The 24,423-nt window shown below is 39.8% G+C and overlaps 1 protein-coding gene across 3 annotated transcripts in view; it reads right to left on the bottom strand.

The window, feature by feature from the left end:
* The window catches only part of NDFIP2 (Nedd4 family interacting protein 2), a 47,278-nt gene extending 24,141 nt beyond the window's left edge, over positions 1-23,137 (bottom strand). For 2 of the 3 annotated variants that reach the window (XM_032100016.1, XM_032100017.1), the window contains exons 1-3: positions 22,908-23,024; positions 4,348-4,504; positions 1,071-1,198 (exon numbers count right to left, since the gene is read on the bottom strand). In XM_032100016.1, coding sequence (XP_031955907.1) covers positions 1,071-1,198; positions 4,348-4,504; positions 22,908-22,943 — 321 coding nt within the window. In that variant the 5' untranslated portion in view covers positions 22,944-23,024. Of the gene's footprint in view, positions 1-1,070; positions 1,199-4,347; positions 4,505-22,907; positions 23,027-23,118 lie in introns of those variants that run through there. The other variant, XM_032100018.1, reaches the window with a different exon arrangement.
* Between the last annotated feature and the right edge of the window lie 1,286 nt (positions 23,138-24,423).

Raw genomic sequence — 24,423 nt, 5'->3', positions numbered from 1 at the left:
CAATGGAGATCATCCCCTCACTGCTAAAATTTGGCAAGTAACCATTCAAAAACCATGGTTTCCTCCTAAATTCAGCCAAACAGATTTGTGTGACACTGTCACTGGTGATGTTACACAAATCCACTTTAACTTTAGCTGTGCATACCTTAAAGTGAGTGTTGTGCACTCTGAGCACTGTGCAGCAGTCCAGGAAGGACCTACCTCCTGCTGGGTGAGTAAAGGGCTTTTTCCAGCCACAAGCACACTGCAGCCAGTAAGGTTTTAAATGTATATCAAATGTAATCACTTTTGATCTCAAGGAGGAGATTTTTAGTGAAAGAACTGGAAGTCTTTTTTGGGTATAATATATTATGGTCAATACTACCAAGCAGAACTTCCACATTCCAAAACTTGAGAGAAAATAACAAACTTGCTTACAAAACTAACATTTATCACTAACTGCAGACATCAATCTTCTGTTTTGAAGACTGTATTCTTCTTAAGGTTAATTCTTACAAAACTAGAAACACTGAATATATGCCTATTTACTGTTTACCACAACTTGTGCAGGGGCTTTTTTGTTTTAAGTACTTGGAACATTTCTTTGAACATCAGTATTTAAGTTTCCATAGATCAAACAAGAGGAACCTTTCCTTTTAAAAACTATCTACATGATTTGGGGTCATGACACTTCCAGACTGTTGGAACTCTCCCTTTCTCTCTAAAGGTCTATGGTAATTCTTTTGTTTCTACCATCCAAAACACTAAACAACAGCAATAACTCTACAAACATTAGTAGGAAATACCTAATTAAAAGTCAACAAAATACTAGATAAACTATTAAAACAGGGCAACATTCGGCTTTTAAAGCTGTTTAGACAGCTATGTCTCTCAAAAGACTGAATATGATGTGCTTGTCACAGTATTTTACAACTAACTTACACTATCTATATAAGCCTAAACATCCAAAATATTTATATTATCCACCCACCATTATTACAGTAATGGGTCATAATATGGGCCCAATTGTTATAAATAATTAGCCTAACACATTCCACAAAACTGAAATACAGCAGAACTGTATCACTTACTCGCTGGGCAACTTCAGCTGCAGCAGCTGCCATGGCTGCAGCTTTGGCCTTCTCTGCTTCATCGTACGTAGGAAGAGAGGTAGCTACACTGTATGGAGGTGGTACAGGATAAAACTCATTGTGTGTGTCTGTTCAAAATAAAAAAGTTATTTATTTTCAAACCAGAAAGATGTCAAGAATATTAACTTTCACATGCACATAATTATCTACCTTTAAAGTATATTTTTTTACAGAGACTGAAACTGAAGATATTTGCATTTTAAAGTTTGTAAAAATATTTTTAAAAGAAAAACTTTTAACAGCTTGATGGTGCCTGTCCATGGGCAGTGTGGACAATCCCCTGTCCTTGTGCCTGGTGGGGATACCCCTATCTCTGAGTGAATATCCCCTACGGGGAAGAGACCTAGCCCGTGTGACACCTGGGATGTATGGGCAAAGACATTAAAACATGCACCAGAGGAGCCCCAGGAATTGGATCTGCTGGGGTCCTCCGAAGCTCCCTATTGCATCCACTTCTTTTATAAGGGAATTGGAAAACAGAACGTGACAAATCCTGTACAAAAGGCTTATAACTCAGAAGAGTGGTGCAATCATACCACTAAAACATTTTCAGCGTCCACCAATAAACCCAAGGTGCTCCAACTGGGCTTGTTCTTAATTTGTGGAGATAGGGCATGGGCAGGGCTTCCATCCTGCCTTCAAGGAGGACCATGCATGCTTGGCCGGCTTTCTCTACTAGCTCCAAACAAAACTCAAATTCTTAATTGGCGACACCAAAGTGAATTGGGTCTCCAAAAGAGAGACCTAAGACAATTAGATCCAAACTGCAATGATGCAATTGTGGATTGGTCCAGGGTAAAGAAAGTGGCAGTCACCCTTTTTCTGCCATGGGTGGCCATCGCGAAAGCATTAGAGGAGATTTCCCACCTGGAACGCTGGTTAGGCAAGCAGGCCAACCTGACATCCAATGCATTAAGTCAGGTCCTTGAAGACGAAGAGACCACCAGGCACGCGACCCTCCAAAATCGGGCCGCAATCGATTCTTTGCTACTGGCCCATGGACATGGCTGCAAAGATTTTGAAGGGCTTTGCTGCTTCAACCTCTCATCGCATAGTAAGGGCGTCCATGCCACAACTCAAGAAATGCAGGACCATATTAAAAAACTGCAGGTGGAAAAGGAACCAGAGTGGTTTGAAGAGCTCTTTGGACCTTGGGGGTTGAAAGGGTGGCTGAATTCTTTGCTCTGACTTGCTCTGTGGGTCCTTTTGATAATTTCTATTTTTGTATGTTTGTTTGGTTGCTTCAAGAGGCTACTTTACAAATAATTGGGGCAGGCCCTGTCTTTAAATAAAGAAGGGGGAGATGTTGCAGTGTATGAAACCGCACTGGTCAGGACCAGTGGGCCAGTTGGCCCAGGAACAAAAGAGGTCTGCTGGTGGGACAGTCCCTAAATCCTGAACCACCCCCCAAGGTTGTGGTGAGCACAAGGAGCTTTCCCACAATGCATTGTTTCATTATGTTGATATATGCTGTTTCTGTATTCTGGATTGGCCCCTTGGTCCCCACCCCTTTATACCTTGTTTGGCCCCCATCTAGGAAGTTCCCCTCTCCTGGTTCTCCCAGTGCTTTCTGTTCTCCTGCCCACCCCTCCTACTTCCCCATTGGTTGTTGCACCTTTGTTCCACCATCACTCTGCCTTCTTGCCCTCAAACCATCAGTTCTGATCTTTCCCCACCCCCACCAGCCCCATATAGAAACCTGCACCCTCATCCTCCATTTTGTCTTTTGCTCCTGGACCCTCCCCATGTAGAATAAACCCTCGTTGTTGGAACCCCATACAAAAGACCCTTCTCGCCTCTTTTCCACTGATCGCCACCTTTGGACGTGTGATTGAGTGGTTGCACCACCCAGGGGGTGTGAGCCTGTGCCTGCATTCGGCCTCAGCGCCAAAGCAGCTCCCTCTATCTGGGGACACTTTTGGGAAGGTCATGGCACTTCACCACCTCCGCACGCCGCAGCGGCTACCCAAGGCAGAAACCTTAACACAGATACTGGCAAGGAGTCAACAAACTTATGAACAAAAAAAATCATATTTGTTTAGTTATATCCCTAGGCATTCCAACTAAATGCTTTTTATCCAATCATACAAAAGACATACACACAAAAATATTGAAAAAGAAAAAGCTTTTAAATATCATTATCAATCTGTTACTTCAGTCTGGTAACAGCCATGCTGTATTCTTATTAGTGTGGCCTGGTTGCCAACTCCAGGTGCTCTCTGAAAATCAGTTTTTCCAAGATTTCAATCTCAACACATTCTTTTAAAAATATTCCTTCCATCAAAATGGAGCACAGACTTCATTCTTCTGTGTTGTAACAGTAAAACATCACTGTATAGAATAGAATTATTAACAGCATTTAATTAAAAGTACTTAAAATATGCCTTGAGCTTCCTCCTAAAGCAAGCAGTAGTTCATTACAAGGCTGCTTACACGGTAAAGATTTGTCAGCACAGATCACATGGTTAACAGATTTGTCAGCACACCAACACAAGGATGTTATATATAGGGATAATTCCACACAGCTATGTATTATACTTGCAAACACTGTCTCAAAGAACAGGGAGAGGAAACTGTTCTTTTAACCAACATTAAAAAAATTAGGTTGGTAGCTACTCCTAAAGTATTTATTTGGCACATGGGAGACACAAATCCATGCAATTTTACTTAAACAGGAACTTCGATGTTGCCTGCTGTTAAGTCTCCCGTATCCGCAAGAAAAGTCACAATCTCCTAAGAAAGGGAGCAGTGAATAAATGGATGAGAGACCCATTACTCATTTTTCATGAGAAGTTTTATCAAGAGCCTTTAAAGTAAAATTAACCTTTTCATGGCAGTATTGTCACCAAACCATGTCACACACTAAAGAAATCTGAGGGGGTTTTTATAAAGAGGCAATGAAAATTGCTAATGAGGTCTAATAATGGAGCACTACTCAAAGATGTAGATTAAATGTGGAAATGAACTACAAGCAGACTTAAATAAAACCTATTAAACTACTTAACGAATATCCATTTAGTCTAGCAATTTGGAACAATCAGCGTAATTTACAAGCATGCTTCTTCTGAACAAACCAAAGGGCTGCACATCAAAGGACAGCTTTTTACTGCAATTGTGTGCATGGAAAAAAAAAATACATGGCAGCATCAGACCACTTGGAACCAAGGGCTGATTGATACACACTCGTCCCTGACAACCTGCTGTGCAAGAAAAATACCTGAGGTTGCAGCTGCTTCCACAGCTATGCTACAGTAAGGTGGAGGGGAAGTATCTGCCTCAGGTAAGGCTGCTGTCTGCGGAGGCTGCGGAGTCTCTGCAGACGTCGAAGGCTGCTCAGCTGCTGAAGGCTCTGGGGAGTCATCCTCATTGTGAAGCTTAGGAGAGAAACACACACATTTCAGAGGCATTCAGGGAATACTTCCCATGACAACCTAATACTTGCAGAGACATGCTCAAAGAGAGACAAGATTACTGCCATCAACAAAAGAAATTATTTACAAAACAGCACGTGACCACTTCAAGTAGTCCAGCTAAATTCTTTTAAGTAATCAGCTAAAGATTAACTTAACTGCCTTGCCTTTTTTTTTTTATCCCCGGGAATGGTTTTCTTCTCAGTGATGTTCAGGGAGTCTTCCATGTTTACTGGAAATCTGGAGTTTTCCATGTCTACTATATGGCAAAATACTACTATATGAATATTTTAATACCATTATATTTTTGTTCTTATATACAGTCATAAAATGTATTAATCTATTTTAAAACCCATCAGGTGAGAAATATTATTATTTATTGTATTTATCTGGAAGAGAAAGAATTAACACACATTTCTACTTCTGTAACTGGGACTCTCATTCTCCTACATCTTGTCAAAGAGCTTCTCCATGCAAATTCTAAGACTTCTCAAAATATTCTGCTTTTCTTTACACTCTGGAAACAAACTTTTCCCAACAAAACTTCAAGTTGCTGGTTGTTTGGTTTTTTTTCTTGATTAAGATACAGCTTTGAAGAAGACATGTCCAGTAAAGCATGTGCAGAAATAAGAATTTAGATAAGGAAGAATGTTGATTAAAACTGTCAGATCCAGCAGCTAATATCTTTTCTTAGAGAAGATATTTTTGACTCTTTCAGCTAACTTGATAGTGCTAGAATGTATAAAGCTTTTAAAAAGAAAGAGTACTGGAATTTAAAAAGTGCTAGTTCCAGTAGTGTGAACTACAAGATTATATGCCTAGAAGGCAACAACTGAAGCACCACATGTAAAACCCAGACCAAAAAATAAGATTAAGTTACATATCTAAAAGAAGAATGCTATAATTTCAAATTGGTACTTGTTACAAACACGCTACAGAAAAATATTATTTCAGTAACAAATATTAAGACTAGAACTACAATTATTTCCTATTAGGCAAAGTACAATCAGGTTACTGGAAAAAGTGCATTCTGAGAAGAAAGAATGCTAAATTTCTTATTAAGCAGTGTAACACTCCAAATTGTTTTCATATGCAGATTATATCAAAGTTCACAGAACGGTTGAGGTTGAAAGGGACCTCTGAGCCCATCTAGTTCAACCTCTCTGCTCAAGGAGAGACACCTACAGCTGGATGTATGAGACCACATCCAAACGCCTTTTGAATACCTTCAAGGATAGAGACTACATAGGCTGTGCAGAAAACCTGTTTCAGTGCTCAGTCACCTTCACATTACTAAAAATAAGGAGAAAAAAAAAAAAAAAAAGAAAAAAATGTTTCCTGACGCTCGGAGGTCACCTTCAATAGAAATTATAGGTGCTTTTGAGGGTTTCTGGGTCCTGAGCAATCAGGTCATTTAATGCCTAATCAGTAATCCAGAAGTAGCAGTAATATGAGAAGTATTTTTATCCATTTAGAGTAGTTAAAGCCAAAGAAAACAAAAACACTTCAAAATAACCTAATATATGCTGGGATACAGAAAGCAAGTGAGAATACAAACCACTCAACTCTAAAAAGGTTGAACAGACCAGAAAAGCAAGCTGAGAGCTACAAATGTTATGGTTCTAAATTAAGTACAATCATTCACAATACAGTATTGCAATGGACATAGACAAAATAAGCCCATTTTTCAATAAAACCATCATTTGATTAGCTAAGATACAAAAAATACATGACTGGCATAGTTCTTACACTAATAGCTCTTACACTTACCCTCATTTTGGATGTGTATGTAGTTCTGACTACCCCACCACAACAACCTGGTCTTTGGGCAGGGGAAAAAGTAAAGCCAACTTAAATGGATCTTTGTTACTTTCATTATTCCTCTCCTGTCCTCCTCCTCTTCAATCACTGCAACTTTTTTTCCCTACCATGCCACAGTAAGTGCTATCACTATTCTGAAGATACAGAGATTACTCCTAAAAGAAACCAAACAAAAAACGTTGCCATTCCCCAGAAATTTAATTTTACACCTCCTACATGCTTTTTTGAAAGCTGTTTTACTGCAAATTATCTGCAATATACTAACAGTGGAGTAATTAGTAGACGATGGAGTTAACATGAAAATCAGACAAGAGCATGTACATGAGACTTCTTGCCTTCAAAGACAAAGCTAACAGGTCATTCAATGGTTAAAGCAACTGCAATGGAAAAATTCCATCCGAAGGGCTCCATACAATAGAGAGACCTGTTATACCCTTTAGTTCACTCAAAGTGTCTTTATTTTGTAAGACTTATATTCAGGAACCAAGTATTTCTGTTTATCCTCTCTTCTATTATAAAGGCCTCTCAGAAATTCTGAAAAGCACCAAGGTTATCCCAATGCTGCAGCAACTTAAAGAAAAATCCTGAACCCTTTAATTAAAAAAAAAAAAAGAAAAGAAAAAAAATCACAAGAATTGGATTAAGTAGCTTGAGTGTTTACAGCTAGAATAATAAACACAAGTTGTTCCACAAACACAAACCAGCTTTTGTTAGTTCTTGTTCAAATGTCCTGTATTCTACTCTCTCCTCAAGGCAGTAACTTCAGCTCCTTTCAGAGGACAATTTCGCTGGGTTAAAAAACACAAAACAAAACCCCACAACTGCACCAGAACTTGCCCCAGTAAACTGGAAATTTTGCCCACACCAGCAGGGTAGACAGCACCAGTTATATCATTTTTGTCTTGAAGCAACTCTGTCTTGTCTACACAGAGCACTCTCCTCTCTGGAATCACCAGCCTCCCTGAAACCAGGAGGAATCTGACTACCTCTAAGCCTCCCCCTTCACGTTTAATTTTGGCTTCTACTGGCAGTAAATTTAGAAGTTATTTTTGGAGACAGGGGAAGAAGAGGCCTGACATTCTGCATAGACTTCATTGCCATAGAAACCAAGCTAAAAACACCCAGAAAAGAACAGAAAATGTCTGTTTCAAGGCATTACTTATGCTATGTACTTGAATGTCACCTGAAGCAGCATTTAACATTGAAAGTATATAAACAGTATAGAAGATTTTGTTTTTCTAATACAGAAGAATATTTTGCCTACTTTTTAATTAAAGGACAAAGGAAAACTTACAGTTCATCATCTCAGCCCCTCCCAAGCCCTCAATGAACCATTATTTGGTAGTAAGCAATATAGCTGCTTTTGTCAAGATCATGGTCAAAACAATTATCAAGACCTATTAAACCACAGACAACTGTAAATTGGTACCTTCCCCTATTCCCTCCCTCACATTTTAAAAGCTGGTGACACTGAAATTTTTCCTTCATGTTTTAGTCTGTACTTGGGGTATCTGGCTGACTGTATGGAGCTTTACTGAAAAAAAGAAGTGAGTACTTTGCTATTAGACACATTACTCTTAAATTGTTAATGCCAGTATTTCAATCTCTGCTTTTGCAGCCCTCAAACTACAGTACATTGCATGCTTGTATTCTCAAAATGTATCTGTGTTAGAACATGTAAAGTTCAAAGATCAATTGAGGAGCAATGGCTGTTCTACTGACAACAACTCAATCTTGTAGTAACTACTAAAGGGTGAACAGCACAGGAAAACATAATTGTTTCCTTCATATGATTTTTGCCCAACACTATCTTTAGTTTCTTTCCCAGAAAAGATCTACAGAACAGTGATTCACTATTTCATTTCCAAAGAAGTTAAAATCAATGCCAGACCTTTCAGCACCAAAATATTGTATAAAATACAGCTACCTTTATTTTCTAGTTTTACATTAATAATTTCTTTAAAAAAAGAAATTATTCTTTCACAATGTACACAATTATTCCTTCTACAATTGATTTCCTTAAGTCTGTTATTTTGTGTAATTATTTCCAAAGTAATCAGATGCAACATATGAAATCAGCTGACAGCTTACAAAGAAACATGACCCATGAGAAAGTGCTTAGAACAGAAGCTTTTACTGAGGGAACTGATGCAGATACTTTAAATGTTTAAGTTTATCAAAATAAAAACTAAAAGATCTCATTCTCTACAGAACACTTTTCATCTATCTGCAGGTAGTAACTACCTGACCTACAGATGTTTGCTTTCCTGGCTAAACAGTTTGCTTCATTTCTGATGAACTGACTAGTTGTACAAGAGTGGCAATATAGGCAAGTTATTCAATTATGCCACTTAAAAAAAAATCAGGAGAAAAGGATATAATAACATGTCTTATATCACCTGTACCATACGTACACAAGATTAGAATGATGCTCTCTGATAAAGTGCACTGTAGTAGAACACGCTAATTCTAGTCAGTGTAAAAACACCACTCATTTTCTGTTACCTGATTTTACATTTCAAAAGCTGCTCTTTACTCCTTTCACAAAATATGATTTATGGAAACCAGTACATTATAAAATTACTACAACACAACTTCAACAGCATATTGCAGATATTTTAAAAATCCTTTATTTATAAACATATGCTTTTTTTGCTCTGCGTACATAATTTCTTTAGTGTAGCACAAAATTATGCAGGGGATACTGCCATATAAGTTAAAAACAAAACCCCAAACAACTAGCCAGCTTTCTTCTCCTGTTTCTTCTAATACCTTTATTACAAGCTCATCTTGTCAAAATGTGACTTTTAGGTAAATTTTAGCAGTGATGGTTCTGTCTGGGGCACCACAGAGCTACACAAAATTCTCATTAGCAATCATAAATTACAAAGCACTTTTAACATATCCTTCTTTCTACCCTTCAAATGAAATTATGTTTTTGAAGAAGCTTTGACTCCTCCAGTTTTGACCTCATAATGATGGGTCATGGGTATGTGAACCCTCATGGGTTCTTCCAAACTGTATTAAAACTAACAATATTACAATACACAGAAATTCCACAATGCTGGACCTAATATTTTGCTTTAAGTAAAACTGTAGAGGCAATCAAGTAGATCATCCAAGTTCAACCTCTGTATGCAAAACAGTCCATTGATACACTTCCTTCACAAAAAGGAACTCTTGGCATCTGAGATTTATCTTCTTCATTTGGTAGAAGTTACTTTCGCCTTCTATTATCTATTTTTCAGATTATGACAAGAGGTCAACAAAAAATATCCATTTATTGTAGCTTCTAGTATTGGAGGGAAAGGCATGACAGACTCAAGATTGCCAGTGCAGTGCATAAAAAGAACTCTGGCAATTCTGCATTAGATTCATGACATCTTCCATACTGGTACACACGTATTTATTCCACAGAAATCATAACATTGTAAATATGATAGGTGGGTAACTACAGTAAATATAACAATGGGTTAGGAAAAAAGCTATCATCTTCATTAAGGTTACAGGGAGCTTCTCACATCTGTTTCACCTGATGCTCTCATTTTGCTGAAAAATTCAGATCCCTTTACACTTACTTGCCTACTGGTAGTGATTTGTAAGTCTGCACTAAACTGCTCTCCACAAATGAGGCTTGAAAGCAGACAACTCTTGCTACATAAAAATAACTTCACTTGAACAAATAGAGGCTGCAAATTTAATGCTTGTTTTGTAACCACATACTGCATTTTTCAGCTTTGCTAGTCTAAAAATAAGATTTATTTATCTGTTAATAGCAAAATCGTAATCTTGGGATTTTCAAGACAAAAAAAATAAATCTTGAAATAAAATTTGATTCTGAACCGGTTAGAAAAATAATTCATGTTGTTTCTTGTTTCTGAATGCCACCTAATAGTATCAACAGCTCATACTATCATTTTTTTATTTTTAGAAAAACACCTAAAACATATATCATTAAACCATAATCACCACTCATAGAATCACAGACTGGTCTGTGTTGGAAGGAAGCTTAAAGATAACATAGTTCCAATCCCCTTGCCATGGGCAGGGACACCTTCCAGTAGACCAGACTGCTCAGAGCTTCATCCAACCTGGCCTTGAACACTTCCATGGATGGGGTGCCCACAGCTTTGCTGGCCAACCTCTTCCAGCGTCTCTCCACCCTCACAGTAAACAATTTCTTCCAAATACCTAACCCAAACCTTCCCTCCTCCAGTTTGAAGCCATTCTCCCTTGTCCTGTCACTGCATGCACTTGTAAGACGACTCTCTCTGGCCTTCTTTTAGCCACCTTTAGGCACTGGAAATCTGCCATAAGGTACCCCCAGAGCCTTCTCTTCTCCAGGCTGAACAACTCAAACTCTCTCAGCCTTTCCTCATAGGAGAGCTGCTCCATCTCTCTAAACATCTTGGTGGCCTCCTCTGGACTCACTCCAACAGCTCCATGTCCTTCCTCTGCTGGGGACCTCAGAGCTGGATGCAATGTTCCAGGTGGGGTCTCACTAGAGCAGAGCAGAGGGGCAGAATCCCCTCCCTGGCCCTGCTGCCCACACTGCTTTGGATGCAGCCCAGGACACATTTGGCTCTCTGGGCTGTGAGTGCCCATGGCTGGGTCATGTCCAGCCTCTCATCCACCAACACCCTCAAGTCCTTCTCAGCAGGGCTGCTCTTCATCTGTTCATCCCCAGTCTGTGTTTGTGCTTGGGATTGCCTCAGTCCAGGCACAAGACCTTATACACTTGGCCTTGTTGAAATTCATGATGTTTGTACCCACCCATCTCTCAAGCCTGTCAAGGTCCTTCTGAGTGGCATCCCTTCCCTCTAGCATGTCAACCACACCACACAGCTTGGTGTCATCAGCAAACTTGCTGCAGGCAAGTGCTAAGATCAATTGGCTCTGATTTAGGTCACTGGTAGCCACTGAAAAATCGAAACTAAAACCAATATTCTGTAGTTACACTTCGAGAATAACTTTAAGAGCAGAAGAGATAAATAAATCCTTCTGCAAAATAAATGTTTATATCTTCTTGTTTATTTGGAAAAAAAACATATCCACAACAACTATTTGAAAGAAGTATTTCACAGTTTTCTAGAATACAAGAATTCTTGAGAAAATAAGCCAAACAAACCACATTGTACTTTAACTTATTAGCTTTCTCCTCAGTATCTGGTTTTTATCCTCCACAAATAAGGTAGTTTACAACATGCCTTTTTCTTCAAATGCATGTTTTAACACCAATCTACCATGAATCCATGCAGACCAGCTATCAGGAAGGCAACTATTTGCAGTTCACTACCAAATGCATGCTCTGCTGAAATATAGTCCTGGCCACAGCCACAGCACTCCAGAGAAACCACATCCTCTAAAGACTAGTGAGACTTCAGATTAATAAACACTGAATACTATGAAATTTTCAGCTACTTTTCACTTTTATGTATTCAAAACTAAGTGATTAAATCTGATTAGAATTCCTGACTGCACAGATGCACATCATTTTCTTTTCCTCACCATCCCATCACTTGGCAAGCATCAACCATCCAACACCCAGATCTAACAATATCCTTTCATGAAAGTGAAGTGGGTTGGTTTGTTGGTTTTTTTTTTTCATGAGGCATCTCTGCAGAATGCTTTCAACAGCAGTTAATATGTCAGAAGGTCAAACATGTAAAATCTGAACTAGAAGCAGGAAAGCTGAACAGAAGTCCATTGCTGCCATTCCACAGCTGTGTAGAAATACCAAGTGTGTCTGTCAAACAGGGATTAGATACCATGGAAACCCAGAACCTCTGGCGGCAAACTTCAACTGAAAAGAATCCAGAGATTTATACTGAATGCTGTTGCCAGAGAATGGCTTTTCTACCACAGTGAATTTCCTTGTGCAAAAATAAAGTAATCTGTAGCAAGTGAAAGTGTTTCACATGCATGTAAGTGATACTTATATTATCTTAATTATCTTTTAACTAGGGATCTTTAGGCTATTGAATTTTTCAAGGTTTTTTAAAAGAATCTTGTAAGTCTGATTAAAAAAAAAAAAAACATAAACCAAGTAAAACAATGGTGATCAGGACTTCATGAAGGAAAAGAAAATAAAAACATTATAATGTGTGTGTAGATATATCTGTATAGATAGGTCTCTCTTTCCATCCCAGTGACGACCTCACATATAACATTTTACTTGCTCTTTCATTTTACATGGATTATAACCCAGATTTAACCAATTAATTACACATTTAGTAGCGCAACATACACATCTGCATTCATTCCCTATGGCTTCTATTGAGATGTATTCCTTCCAATCCCTCCCATTAACAGTAAAATTAGAGCTATTAGTGGATATGAGAATGTACCTGGTGTGAATGTGTGAACTCTCCCAGAAAAGTACATGTTCTAAGACTAATGATATTAGAATTATGAGCTTATTCTTTAAAGTATATCCATTTCTCTCCACCTTTTTTGAAGGTTTCTTGTCTACTTGAGAATTATGCCACAATAATTTTGAATACTGGAATTTTGGTATGATCCAAACAGATACATGCTTCATATTTACTGTAAAACTATGAATTGGGCATTGTTTCCTAGTGTTCTTCCTATTGCATAATTATAGGAATAGATAAATTTGCCAACAAAAAACTGATGTCTCTAAATATTAATAACAACAATGGCTGGGACCAACATTTTCAAATCTTCACACATGAGTATAAAAAAACTCTAGGAAAAAAAAAGTTGTTAAAAGATTACTCTAAAACTTGTACACAAAGAGGTATTGCAGTTATGATCTACTCCAGAATGCAGACGTTACTAAAAACATTACCACCTATCATGTAGCCTTCTGTTTGTCAAATAGTAACTTGAGAACAGCTTGAGGAACTGGTCTAAATTCTGTAAACAAAGTATAAAATGAGGTTTTCCTCCTTGAACACTTTCTGGATAGAAGAAACTCAGTAGCAAAACAGAAGCGTGTTACCAAGACCAGAGGTCAGTCTAAGGGCATGTTCTGTCTCCAACACAATCACCAGCACACGAGCCTTAATCACTTATTTGACATCCATTTTCCTCAGACTCCCCAATATTCACAGCAGGTCCATTACAGCTGGTAAAGTGTACATCTCTGCCTATTCCGCTTGCGTCTGTTACGGATTGGATGCACGTGAGTTTGTTTTCTTGAATCTGCTAATATAATCTGCCTGTATAATCTTGTGTATTAACAAACTACATATGTTTGCTTCTCCTTGTGTAGTTTCTTTTCTAAATCAAATCTCAATGAGCACTCTACAATTTTCATATTGCACAATTTGGTGAATAACAGCTCCACAACCGCTTTACCCCACTGCCTTGGTCACTTCCAACTCCCACCACCCATTTCAGACCACTTTTAAGAAGTCTGCTTCCCCTTCCTTTCTGTAGCTCCCCTCGTGAGCAACCAAAACTGCGTACAGTACCCAACACACGGACAGATCCTGTGTTTCATACAATGACACTTCCTGTTCATTCTCACTATATTCCCTAATGATGGACAATGTTGCATCGGGATTTGCTGGCAGCTGCCACTAACCAACAGCTTCAGCAAACCAGCAGTCACAGGTCATGTCTTTACGTAGCAGCAGCTTTACAGAATCAGTACAGAAAGTAGATCCTGGTCACTCAAGTCACACGGAACAGACACAACAAGTAAACAGTAAAAGTAGAGGGAACAGGAAAGCCTGTAAAATTAGGAAATGTCACAAAGAGCAGACTCACTATTCAACAATTAGTTTCAGCTTCCATTTTAGCCTACATGCATTTGGGCTGCAAAATTCAGCATAGATTGAAAAAGCTGAATATTATAATAAAAATTTTATTAAATTAAATAAAATTTAATTAAATAAAAGCTCTAAATATGTTATACATATTTCACTTAAAGTACAATGGGAAAGCTCAAGCACAAAAGCTTCTTAAAGACAGGGCAGGAGGATGCTGTAACGATAAATTTATTTTACAAGGGAGTAACAAAGATGAAGGGAGGTTTCTTCCTGGAGATGTATTATGGAAACTGAACTGCTAAAGCAGCATACAGTTTCACCTCAAGGCCATGATTTGAAAGAAGTAGGAAAAAAAGGACTCAAGTTTGTGTCTCTTGTCCCATGAATAAGTGTCATTGAAAATCCTTCAGAAAAACTATAAAAAACTTTAAAAGTCTCAAGTTAATCGACAACCCAAGAATTTTATTCCATGTGTACTTAAATAAAGCCAGCCAAGCAGAACAGTTTCCTACTCAACAATATGACTCAGTAGCCCAAAATTAAATCATTAATTAAATAAAATATAAATCAGAGGATACTATTAATCAATAAGACCAAACTCTAGTCTTATTAGCGGGTCAATCATGCTCGACTTTTTCAGTATAACTCACTTTCTTAGTAACTGGAAATGGAGTAGTTGAGCTCATCAACTCAGAGATATTACAGACAAATTTCAACAGCTTAAAAAAAACACACACATACACAACACCAGCTGAACCCACTTACTGTGAATTGCAAGAACAGACTCTACTGAAAAGATTTTCATTTTGATTTGCAACTCACATAACACTAATAAACACTCAAGGTCTTTCCTTTAAAAAAAACACATTTATGTCCCAACAGGTAGTTGAGAATTTTTTCAACCCTACTGTTAAAAGAGTGCTGACTGAGCATTTTAAAGCAATCCTACAAAATATATGGCACAAAGGACAATTCTCTGGACCTCTCAATTGCCGGAGAGATGACGCACATATCTGAAAGCAGGCACTTTCCAGCAGGTTGGTTGATTATAAGGCATCTAAACAAAACAAAAAAGCAGCAGTCCAGGAAGTTCACCTCTTTGGAAGACAGCAGAACACGACCAAATCAGTGCCATCACTAAATCATAGAAAGTATTTTCAGGAGGAAATTAAAAAAAAAAAAAATAGTAGACATTGAGGCAGGTGAGAAAGGAACACAAGCCACATCGTTCAACATCAGCTGTGGCCCAGCACTGCAGGGCTTTAGTGGCCAGCTCATTTATTTGAATTATGCACTCATTCTAGAATTTGGAACAGATTTTAAAGAGCAAACAGTTTGTGCAAGTTTTTTTCCTAACCATTTATTCCACGTATTTGATGCAAGTCAATTTTATGACCACAACTCTGGAGATTCAATTAAGAGCCTTAATGCTTCAGTACATTCCTTGAAAGATACCTTAAGGACTGTTTCTGTTAAATTCAAAAAAAACCCCAACTGATTCTTAAGTACCATGATCAAAATGGACAATTGGCCTCAGTATCAGCCAAGATCCCTATCCCAATTGTTTCATGTTTTACCAAAGGTGCCCCTTATTCCTCAAAGATGACAAGTGTTAATTACACTAACCATTACCAAAGCAAAGCTTAACCATGTGCTTGTGCCACTTTAAAAGAACCCTAAATTTCTTCCCTGCAGTAAGGAAACAACTGCTACTGTAAGTATCTTCTTTTCAATAACCTCTCCTTAGGGCTGCTCTACATAACCTTTTCAGATAAATCAGGGAAAAGCAAAAAGCATGTTCAATAGCTCAAGCTACATATACATCTTTACAGAGGACATGATTCTGACCTCCCCTACAAGAACAATCAGTGAACATTTACAGGATTACTTTCAACAGGTAAAATATTGTTCGAAGCTAAAATAGACAACCTATGTTTGTGCATATGTTGTTACCCTGCAATAGTGGGGAGACCAACTTTTTCTTCATTTTTTTACAGGAAACCCACTTTTTACAAGTAAGAAGGTGACAAATCACTGCCCAGCACCTAGTAACTAAAGAAAAAGAAAGATAGGTTTACAAACAAAAATAAAGCAATATACAGCTTATTAACCAGATTTTACTGTGTCTACACCACTCAAAGATTGGAGGATTTTCTTCTAAATTGTTCTGTGCATTCCAAACACAGCTGGAGGCACAGCCATGGATGAGGTAGTGGGGGGATGACTCAATATCTAATGTTTTGGCTATGGAGTGGTTGAGGAGAAAGTTAGACTATCTCAGGTTTAGGCTAATCTTCGCCTACAATAATGGAAACAATACTTAAGTGGAATAAACAGGTAAATGTTAAAAAGGAAACATATTTTTCACTTTCACTGTAAATCAGACATGCTCTGAGTGCCTGACAAGACTTAAGCACAAACCAGAAAAAGTTAGTCATTCTCATTAAAAAACACAGCTGGTGAAGGGGGTGCCCAATTTACTAAAATCAGCTACTTGTGACAGTACTTGCCCAGGAAGTGGGAGACCTAAGCCTGAGGCAGCTCAAACCCACAGTTTTGGCTCTGAAGTAGTTCAGTTTCAGTAGGAAAAGTTGGCAGTGCCTCTCCAACCTAACAAGTTGCCTATTTTTTTTTTCATTCTTTTTTTACTCAATCTCGTAGAATTATTTTTCTTCTTCATTTGAAAATGGTTTCCCTGATTTGAGTGTACTGGTATATGTCTATTTGTTCATTTCCCTTTCCAAAACAGCTAGAAATCTAGAGGGAGGTTTGAGGCTATGAAACTTTAGAAAATACTGAAACCTATTACTGTAAACTGAACACTGAGGTCTCACAAAGTTAGGTGTGATGACATTACTGGTTGCCAAATCTTCCTTGTTTTGTCAACACTGTCTCTGGGAAGAGAGTTTCAAAATACGCCTATAATTAGACATTTGTCAAAAGTAACTCATTTTCTCCATCTACTAATATTTTGTATTAATGTACTGCTTGATTTCTGACATTATCCTGATGTGGTCCCTACCACATTTTTCAGATACAAACAAGCTGAGAAAGGGTTTACAGTTTCTCCTTTTTAAAATACCATGGAAAGAACATCTAGTTTGGCCACAACACAACTGACTCCTACTCAGAACCTTGCTATTTGAAATCATTTTATTCATGTTACTGAACTTTCCTACTAGGATTAGAAGACTTACTAGATGTGACATGCATGCCACAGCCTGAAGCTGCCTTTTTACATTACATGACTTCATGTCACTGCACAGATCAGGTACCCCTTTCTTTGAGCTTTCATGCATCTTTCAAGAACCTAAAAATCCCCCGGTTTCACAAGATAGGCTCAGCCACACCAAGATCTTGCTGCCACTAGAAAGGCCAGTTTTGTTCCCAGCCTTTCCTCCTGTACTACCTTTGCACAGATCCAACCTTAGATTCTGGCCTACCAAGACCTTTGGTGAAAAACCTGAGTGGAGCAACCCAGGTACATTTTGCTGGTTCTACATACTCTTCTTTTTTTTGTTGTTCAGTATGGTAAAACTGGTACCTTATAAAACTAAGCCAATTTGTGTGCAAAATTGCTTAGGTCATTCTATGCCCACACCTAAAAGAAATGAAACTGCCCACATAAAAACCCAGAAAGTTACTGTAACCACTGATATTCCTGGTGTAAGCCAGGGTTTCCTCCCATGAATCAGCTGCAGAGCAGGGTATTATGTCAGTGGCCCTCCAAGAGATTCAGAAATCAGATAGTAATGGCAATACACAGTTAAACCACCCTGCTTTAAATTTATACAAAAAGTATTGTACCTGTCCAGTACCTCAGCACCTTTACTTAGGAGCAATGGATACAGAGATTTGAAGTTTATTTCCTTGGTTGTATAAAATGAGAAAGTATTTAGAAACTTAACTAAAAAGTGGAAAAAAAAACCCAAAAAAAAACCCAGTAAAATGTAGTCCTTTAAGTATTAACTACATCCCTACTGCATCTGCAAATTTCTCAACATTTATAATTTTTTCTTTGTTTGTGGCAAGATTCTTCATTAAAAAATAGGGAAAAAATGTTTATGAAAAAGTAAAGCTATTCCTTCAAGAAAAAGACTACTGTTTAATAGAGAAATTTGTCACAGGTAAGGGCTACAAAAATAAATTAAAAATTTAAAATGTCTATTATTACATTCCAAAAAACAACTGATGCAAGGACAGATCACTGTCTGAAAGCATCATTTACCTCATTTCAGGAGATTCTCATTTGCTTTTCTAAGCTATTAAAAGTCTGTACTAGGTGTGTCGTGCAAGTCAGTGCAATGAAAAATTTTATCTTCTTGCAATTGAGGCTCATATCACTAAAAATATCACTGCAACTGTCACAAGCAAACAACTGTGACACTTATCAGTTAATGCATCTTTCCTCAGTACTTTTCAGTATTATAGATTTAGCCCTCCAGATGCAGAATTTTATCTTCAAGTTACGACATCACCTCATATCTGTGGAAAGCAACAGAATTTCCCTAAGCTAGCTTGAGCTGTTCAGTAACACCCATTACATAAGATTTTTCCTAAGACAATAAATACTGTAGAAAATACAGTAGATATATAGATATAAGCTAGTGGTCTTACGTCAAAGCCATAGCATTACCTATATTTGGGAGTTTATTTGCCAATCACTATTAGACTCAATCCCCTGAAAAGAAAGAGGGAATGCATTTTTCTTTCTTCATATTTCCTGTGTAGATTGACTTTCATGAGAGTTACAAAGACAACTTGACTTTGATCAAGGTTTATAACCAAGTAACACTGGGAGAGTAAAGAGTCAGCAACAATGCAAGTAACAGATACAGAAATTAAAGCCTTATCCGAGTCTGTGTTTTCCTATAGTGTTTACAGTACAAATTTTCATCTCTTAGCCCCATTTCTATAAGCACACACAACTCACACTCATACAAGATTGACATCCCTTTTAAAAACCACAATTTCTTTACCCCTCTATAGTGCCAGCAGGCTGCCATCAGTCTTGCCTCACACATCACTTACAAACCCCACCAAACCCAAGTGCTACAGTGGCATGGCAAGTCCAGGAACAGCTGAACTGACATCCCTGTGGACAGCTGCCTTCGGCTCCACCCGAATCAGTTTGTTACTTACCCATTTTACCACTTACCTATTTAGCTCTGACCAAACCCTAAGTCAAAGACTCAAGACTACCCGACCCGAAATTGGTTACCCAAAACTTTAATCAAGAAAGACTGGTTATTATAACTTATGAGCAGTAAAGCTGGTAAGTCCTGCAGCCTTCAATACAATTTCTGTGCTTACATCACTCACATGCACGTGAAGCCTTCCATCATGACTCAGTTAGCTGGAAAACCACATTTCTAAGTAAAACAGGCAATCTCAAGCTTTAATGCTGAGTTGCTCTCTCAGCTTTATGTGCTGCAGAAAACAACTGCATTTCCTTTTCTTTGTTTCAGTACAGATTCACAAAGCATCATTGCAATCACTTTTTCTGCAAACAGGCTGGACTAGAAGCAGATGTTTCAGACAAGATAGTAATGCTATTAAGGTCATATGACAAAAAGCTAGAAGGTAAAAACAATCAGAATAATGATTACTGAAGAATTTTTATTATAATTTTCCTAAAGTTGATGCCTAATCCAGCGAAGAGCAGAATAGGGGAAGAAATAGAAAAAATACAGCAATAAGTACATGATACAGCTGAACTGACTTATACCTGCAAGGAATGTCAAATGTAAAATTTAAGACACATTTACCAACAGGAATGCAGTCATGCAAGTGACTAAGGAAAAGAAAAAAGGAAGTAAAGCGAGACAATAAAGGTTGGCTAATTTACTTCTAATGTCATACTCCTGCAGGGAAGCATGACAAATTCTTACCCATCAATTACTTGTCTTTTTGCCCTACGAAGAGAGACAAAACAGGAGGGGCAGAAAGCAATACAAATCACACATGCCCGCGGCAGATAGTTACGTAATGCTGACGTACTGCCTGCTCTTTGCTCACTACACTTACTTTGCTGCAATTCCAAGTACCAGCTTTTAACAGCTGCCCAGTTAGAACAGTTTTAAACCGCTTTGTAAATAAAATGCATACACACAAGGAAGAACAAGATAGCTCTAAGGCTTCATAATGTATCTCCAACAGAGATAAAAATAAGAAAAACTGACAGCTTTATGATGAGACATTCTCTGTTTCATAAGAAGTCATAAAATTGGCTTTTTGAGATAAAACTCTAAACTAAATTGCCTGTCAATCCAAAGTCTGATTTAGTTTAACTTACTTGAAGAAACCACAAATAAAAAGAGAAAGATAGCTCCTTCAACTTCACTGAAGTGCTACTGCTAGGAACAGAAACACAAGTCAGTAATTATTTTGATAATAAGATACACCTAGAAATCTTTCTATTTAGAAGAGAACTTGCCCTGAATAGAGTCAAACAGATCAGCTAGAAGTAAAGGCAGAATGGGTACAAGCCGGGCCAAAAAGTGTTTATTATTAATCATGGGAGAAAGAAAAAAAGGAAAAAAAAAATACAGTGAACACAGCAGAACCGGCCAGATTTCATAAAAGTAAATTCACCACACATTCATAAAATGTGATATTAGCCATATTTAGTCTTTTTTTTTCCTATATTTTGTCTTTAAAAACTAGGACACAACCATAAAATCTGCAATGATCTACTGCTTCGTACCTATCACAGTCATTATGTAAGCAAATACATCACAACACTTAAGATCACATGCTTGAATAATCAGCTGCTAATTAAGTATATCTGCAATTGCCTTGTTCCTTCCTTTCTCTGACCCAAAACAGTAAGTAAACAACATTATAAAAATGTCTATCTCCAGCAGTCAGATATAACAAAGAAACTAAAACATATACTCCTTCCTATGGAACAGTAATCAGTAAGGCTGTATTTTAAACTCTAGAGCACATCAGACTGATTTCCAACAAATGACTACACAGATTAATATACACAGCAAACTGAGGAGGCCAACTTATGCAGTCAAACATTAAGATAAGCCCTTTTGGAAGGCCACACCAAAGAGTGTTTACCCAAAGCTGGGCATCAGCACCACCACTGGAAGTTCCTAACAAGCATAAGATAAAAATATTACAGAGACAAATTATTTCTTCACGTGGTTTTTTTTGTACTTCTCTGAGTAATGAAATTAAAGTTTCCCTTCTACCTGTCTGGCCTTTAATAACATATGCTTTCAAGGCCTTTTAAAACATGGCCAGGTTACCTCAGGCCTCAGGGAAGATACTGTTTGTAGGCTCTCGAGAAAATGCTCTGCCAGCATTTTCCTTCTCTGTTGCAGAGAAGGAGGAATGACTTTAGGACTTCTACTGATTTCAAGTTATGGAAGCACAGTGCAAGAAAAGAAGTGTGCTAGAAAGCACTGACCCACAAAGCAGTTGGTGGCCAACTACCATCCTAAAGGCATACGTCACAGGGTGCGTGGCGTGTTCATCAGCTCAAAGACAATCCTTGTATCTAAGTGCCCAAAAGCATACAGAAATCCACAATGCTGTAAGACTATCCAAACAAATATTCCAAATACAAGAAAGGTGTTTCCTATTATTTTTTTCTTAAATCATAACCTAGGAACAATCTGAATGTAAGTACCAGTATTCACATATGCACAGAAGTGTGATTACTTCTGTGGACATTCTTTTCACTGCTCAAGCTGTAAAGCACAAACACTAAGATAAATAATTCAGGAATTAGCTGAAAGATTGCAGTAGAAATTAGAATCACAGAGAGTAACAAAGATTTCAGAGCTCCTGATCTTTACATTCATAGCAAAGCCATAAAGTACAAGGAACTTAAGGATAAAATTGAAACTTTATGGAGATTGACTACACCTAAGTCATTTTTGCACCCAATAACTAGAAAAGCTTATATATTTTGAGTATAACTGACATTAAGCTAATGACTGCAAGATTTATGTAACTGACATTAAACAAACGAATGCAAGAAACAAACAGGACAATCAACTCGGGCAGGACAATCAACTCGGGCAGGATGAAAATCTTTGTATTCTACATGATTACTTCTGTGGTTAAGCTCAGGAACGAAAGAAAAACTGGTCCCAGTGACCCACAAAGCTGCAGACTGTTCTTGAGAAGAGTGTGCTCGTGCATGTGCGTACACAGACACAAACACACTGAAGGTCAGTCTCCCCCCTGCATTTTACACTTCCCTCCCTCCCTCCCTCTAATCTTCACATAGGCCTTGCACTCTATCCCTGTGCCAGACAGCTACGGGCTATTAGAAATCACAAGGTTTCAGAGGTTCGCTCCGCGGCACGTACTCAGCAGAGACAAGGACCCCTGCCCCTTCCTCCCCCGGCTGCTCCGCACCAGCGCGGCGCACCCCGCTCTCCTCCTCGGCCGCGCTCTCCCAGGAGCCGCCACCCGCTCCCAGCACGGGGAGGCGCCCGGGAAAGCTCACCGAGCCCGGGCCGGGACCGGCCGCACGGGAGCCGGCGGGAGGGGAGAGGGAGGCGGGCAAAGGCGGCCTCCCGAGCAGGCCGGGCAGCCGCCCCCACCGAGGCCGGGCCCGCCGGGGGGGCCAGGAGGCAGCCCCCGCCGCCCGAGCAAGGCCCGGCTGTCAGAGCCCCTCCGTGGGACGGGCCACGCTTGGCCCCGGCCCCTGGCAGACCCCCGCGCGAGGGAGCAGAGGCGGCGGCGGGGGGAAGGGTGCCCCGGTCGCACCGTGCCCCGCCGCGCCGGCCCGAGGGGGCGGGGGGAGGAGAGCGGGGCCTCGCCGGGGACGCCGCACTCACCACTTGGTAGCGGCTGACGGGCTGGTGGCGATCCATCCTGGCCGCCCGCCGACACGCACGGGCGCGGCCGCAGCTCCTCCGACCTGGCGCCGCGTCCCTCGGTCCGTCCTTCCCTGCTTGCTTGCTTGCTTGCTTGCTTGCTTGCTTGCTTGCTTGCTTGCTTGCTTGCTTGCTTGCTTGCTTACTTGCTTGCTTGCTTCCTTCCTTCCTTCCTTCCTTCCTTCCTTCCCCCGCCCGTTCGCCCGGCGCTGCCGCCGCCCCGGCCCTGCCCCGCTACGGCCGCCCCCCGCCCGCCCCCGCGGCGGCGGAGCCGGCCCAGGCCCCGCCCCGCCGGGAGCCGCGCTCGCTCTGCCCGAGGCGGGGCGTGTGCGCCCTCCGCCCCCGCGCGCTGCTCGGCCGCGCTCCGCTCGGGGCCGTTCTGCCGGGGCTGCCGAGAACGGGTTTTCCTCTTTCCCCGCTCTTCGCTCGGCAACTCTGTTCTATGAGGCTGTTACGTCCTAAGCCCAGAGCCTTGCCTAGATATTTGTCGCTATTGATCACCATGGGGCAAGAAGAAGCAGAGCATGGCACAGAAGACGTCTTGGGGATCCGGAGAGTGATTTTGAATAGGCATCTACCTAAAGTAATTAAGAGTCCTAAGCCCGTTTGCCTGCTGTTCCTGTGAAGGCAAAGCACCGTTCTATGGCAAGACATTATTGCGATTTTCCTCTTCTCTCTTCCTCCTAAAACTAAATGTTCAGATGTTTATGACCTCCTGGAGTAAAACCAGTTAAAAACGCCTGCACCCATAAAGGTGTATCGGATGAGGCTGACTCATTTCTAGGTTCCGGAAATGCCAGATGCGTAGCTGTGGCACACAACAATTTCAAATAGTCATAGATGCATCTCTTGGCTGCACTGGAGAGGAGTGTTCGCTTGTGCAGCAGATATAGCTGATCTGCAAGGCAAATGCTCTCACAAAAGTGGCTATCGCTAATGGCCGGCACGCAGAACTTTATCCTTCAGCTCAGGTCATCACCTTTCCGTAGCTGCTTGCTGACCTGAGCAGCAGGGTAAGTGCTTTTGTGCAGGCAGTCATCACTGGCGAGCTGGGTGAGGGCTTGCGGGAGTGAAGTGCCGGTACGTGCGCGTGGGAGGGCAGAGAAGTGGAGAGCGAGCTCTATTATTGGAGTTATGTCTCTAGATGGGGGTGGGAGCAGAGACAGGCAGGATTATAAGGGAGGAGGTGAAAGTGTGAGACTTTGTGTGTGTGCCTGGTACCTTGCTTGCAGCCCATACCTGGCTAATGCAGCAGTTACTAAATCTATCCAAATGAAAAGAAAAACAAGTTTGGAAAGTTCGGGCCTATTCTGTTTGTTGTGTTTGTTCTTGTACAACTCTGTTGCACATCAAAAGCCCCAGCAGTTAGGAAACAAAGTTTGCAGGGAAATATAGGTTAGAAATGGATTAATATTGTTTTCCTAATAGGATTTTCTCCTTTTTCATCTTTATACACAATGAATGTTTAATTATTCTG

This window comes from Corvus moneduloides, chromosome 2 (genome assembly GCF_009650955.1).
Source record: "Corvus moneduloides isolate bCorMon1 chromosome 2, bCorMon1.pri, whole genome shotgun sequence".
NCBI classification, from domain to species: Eukaryota; Metazoa; Chordata; class Aves; order Passeriformes; family Corvidae; genus Corvus; species Corvus moneduloides.
This window is presented reverse-complemented; position numbering and strand designations above follow the sequence as displayed.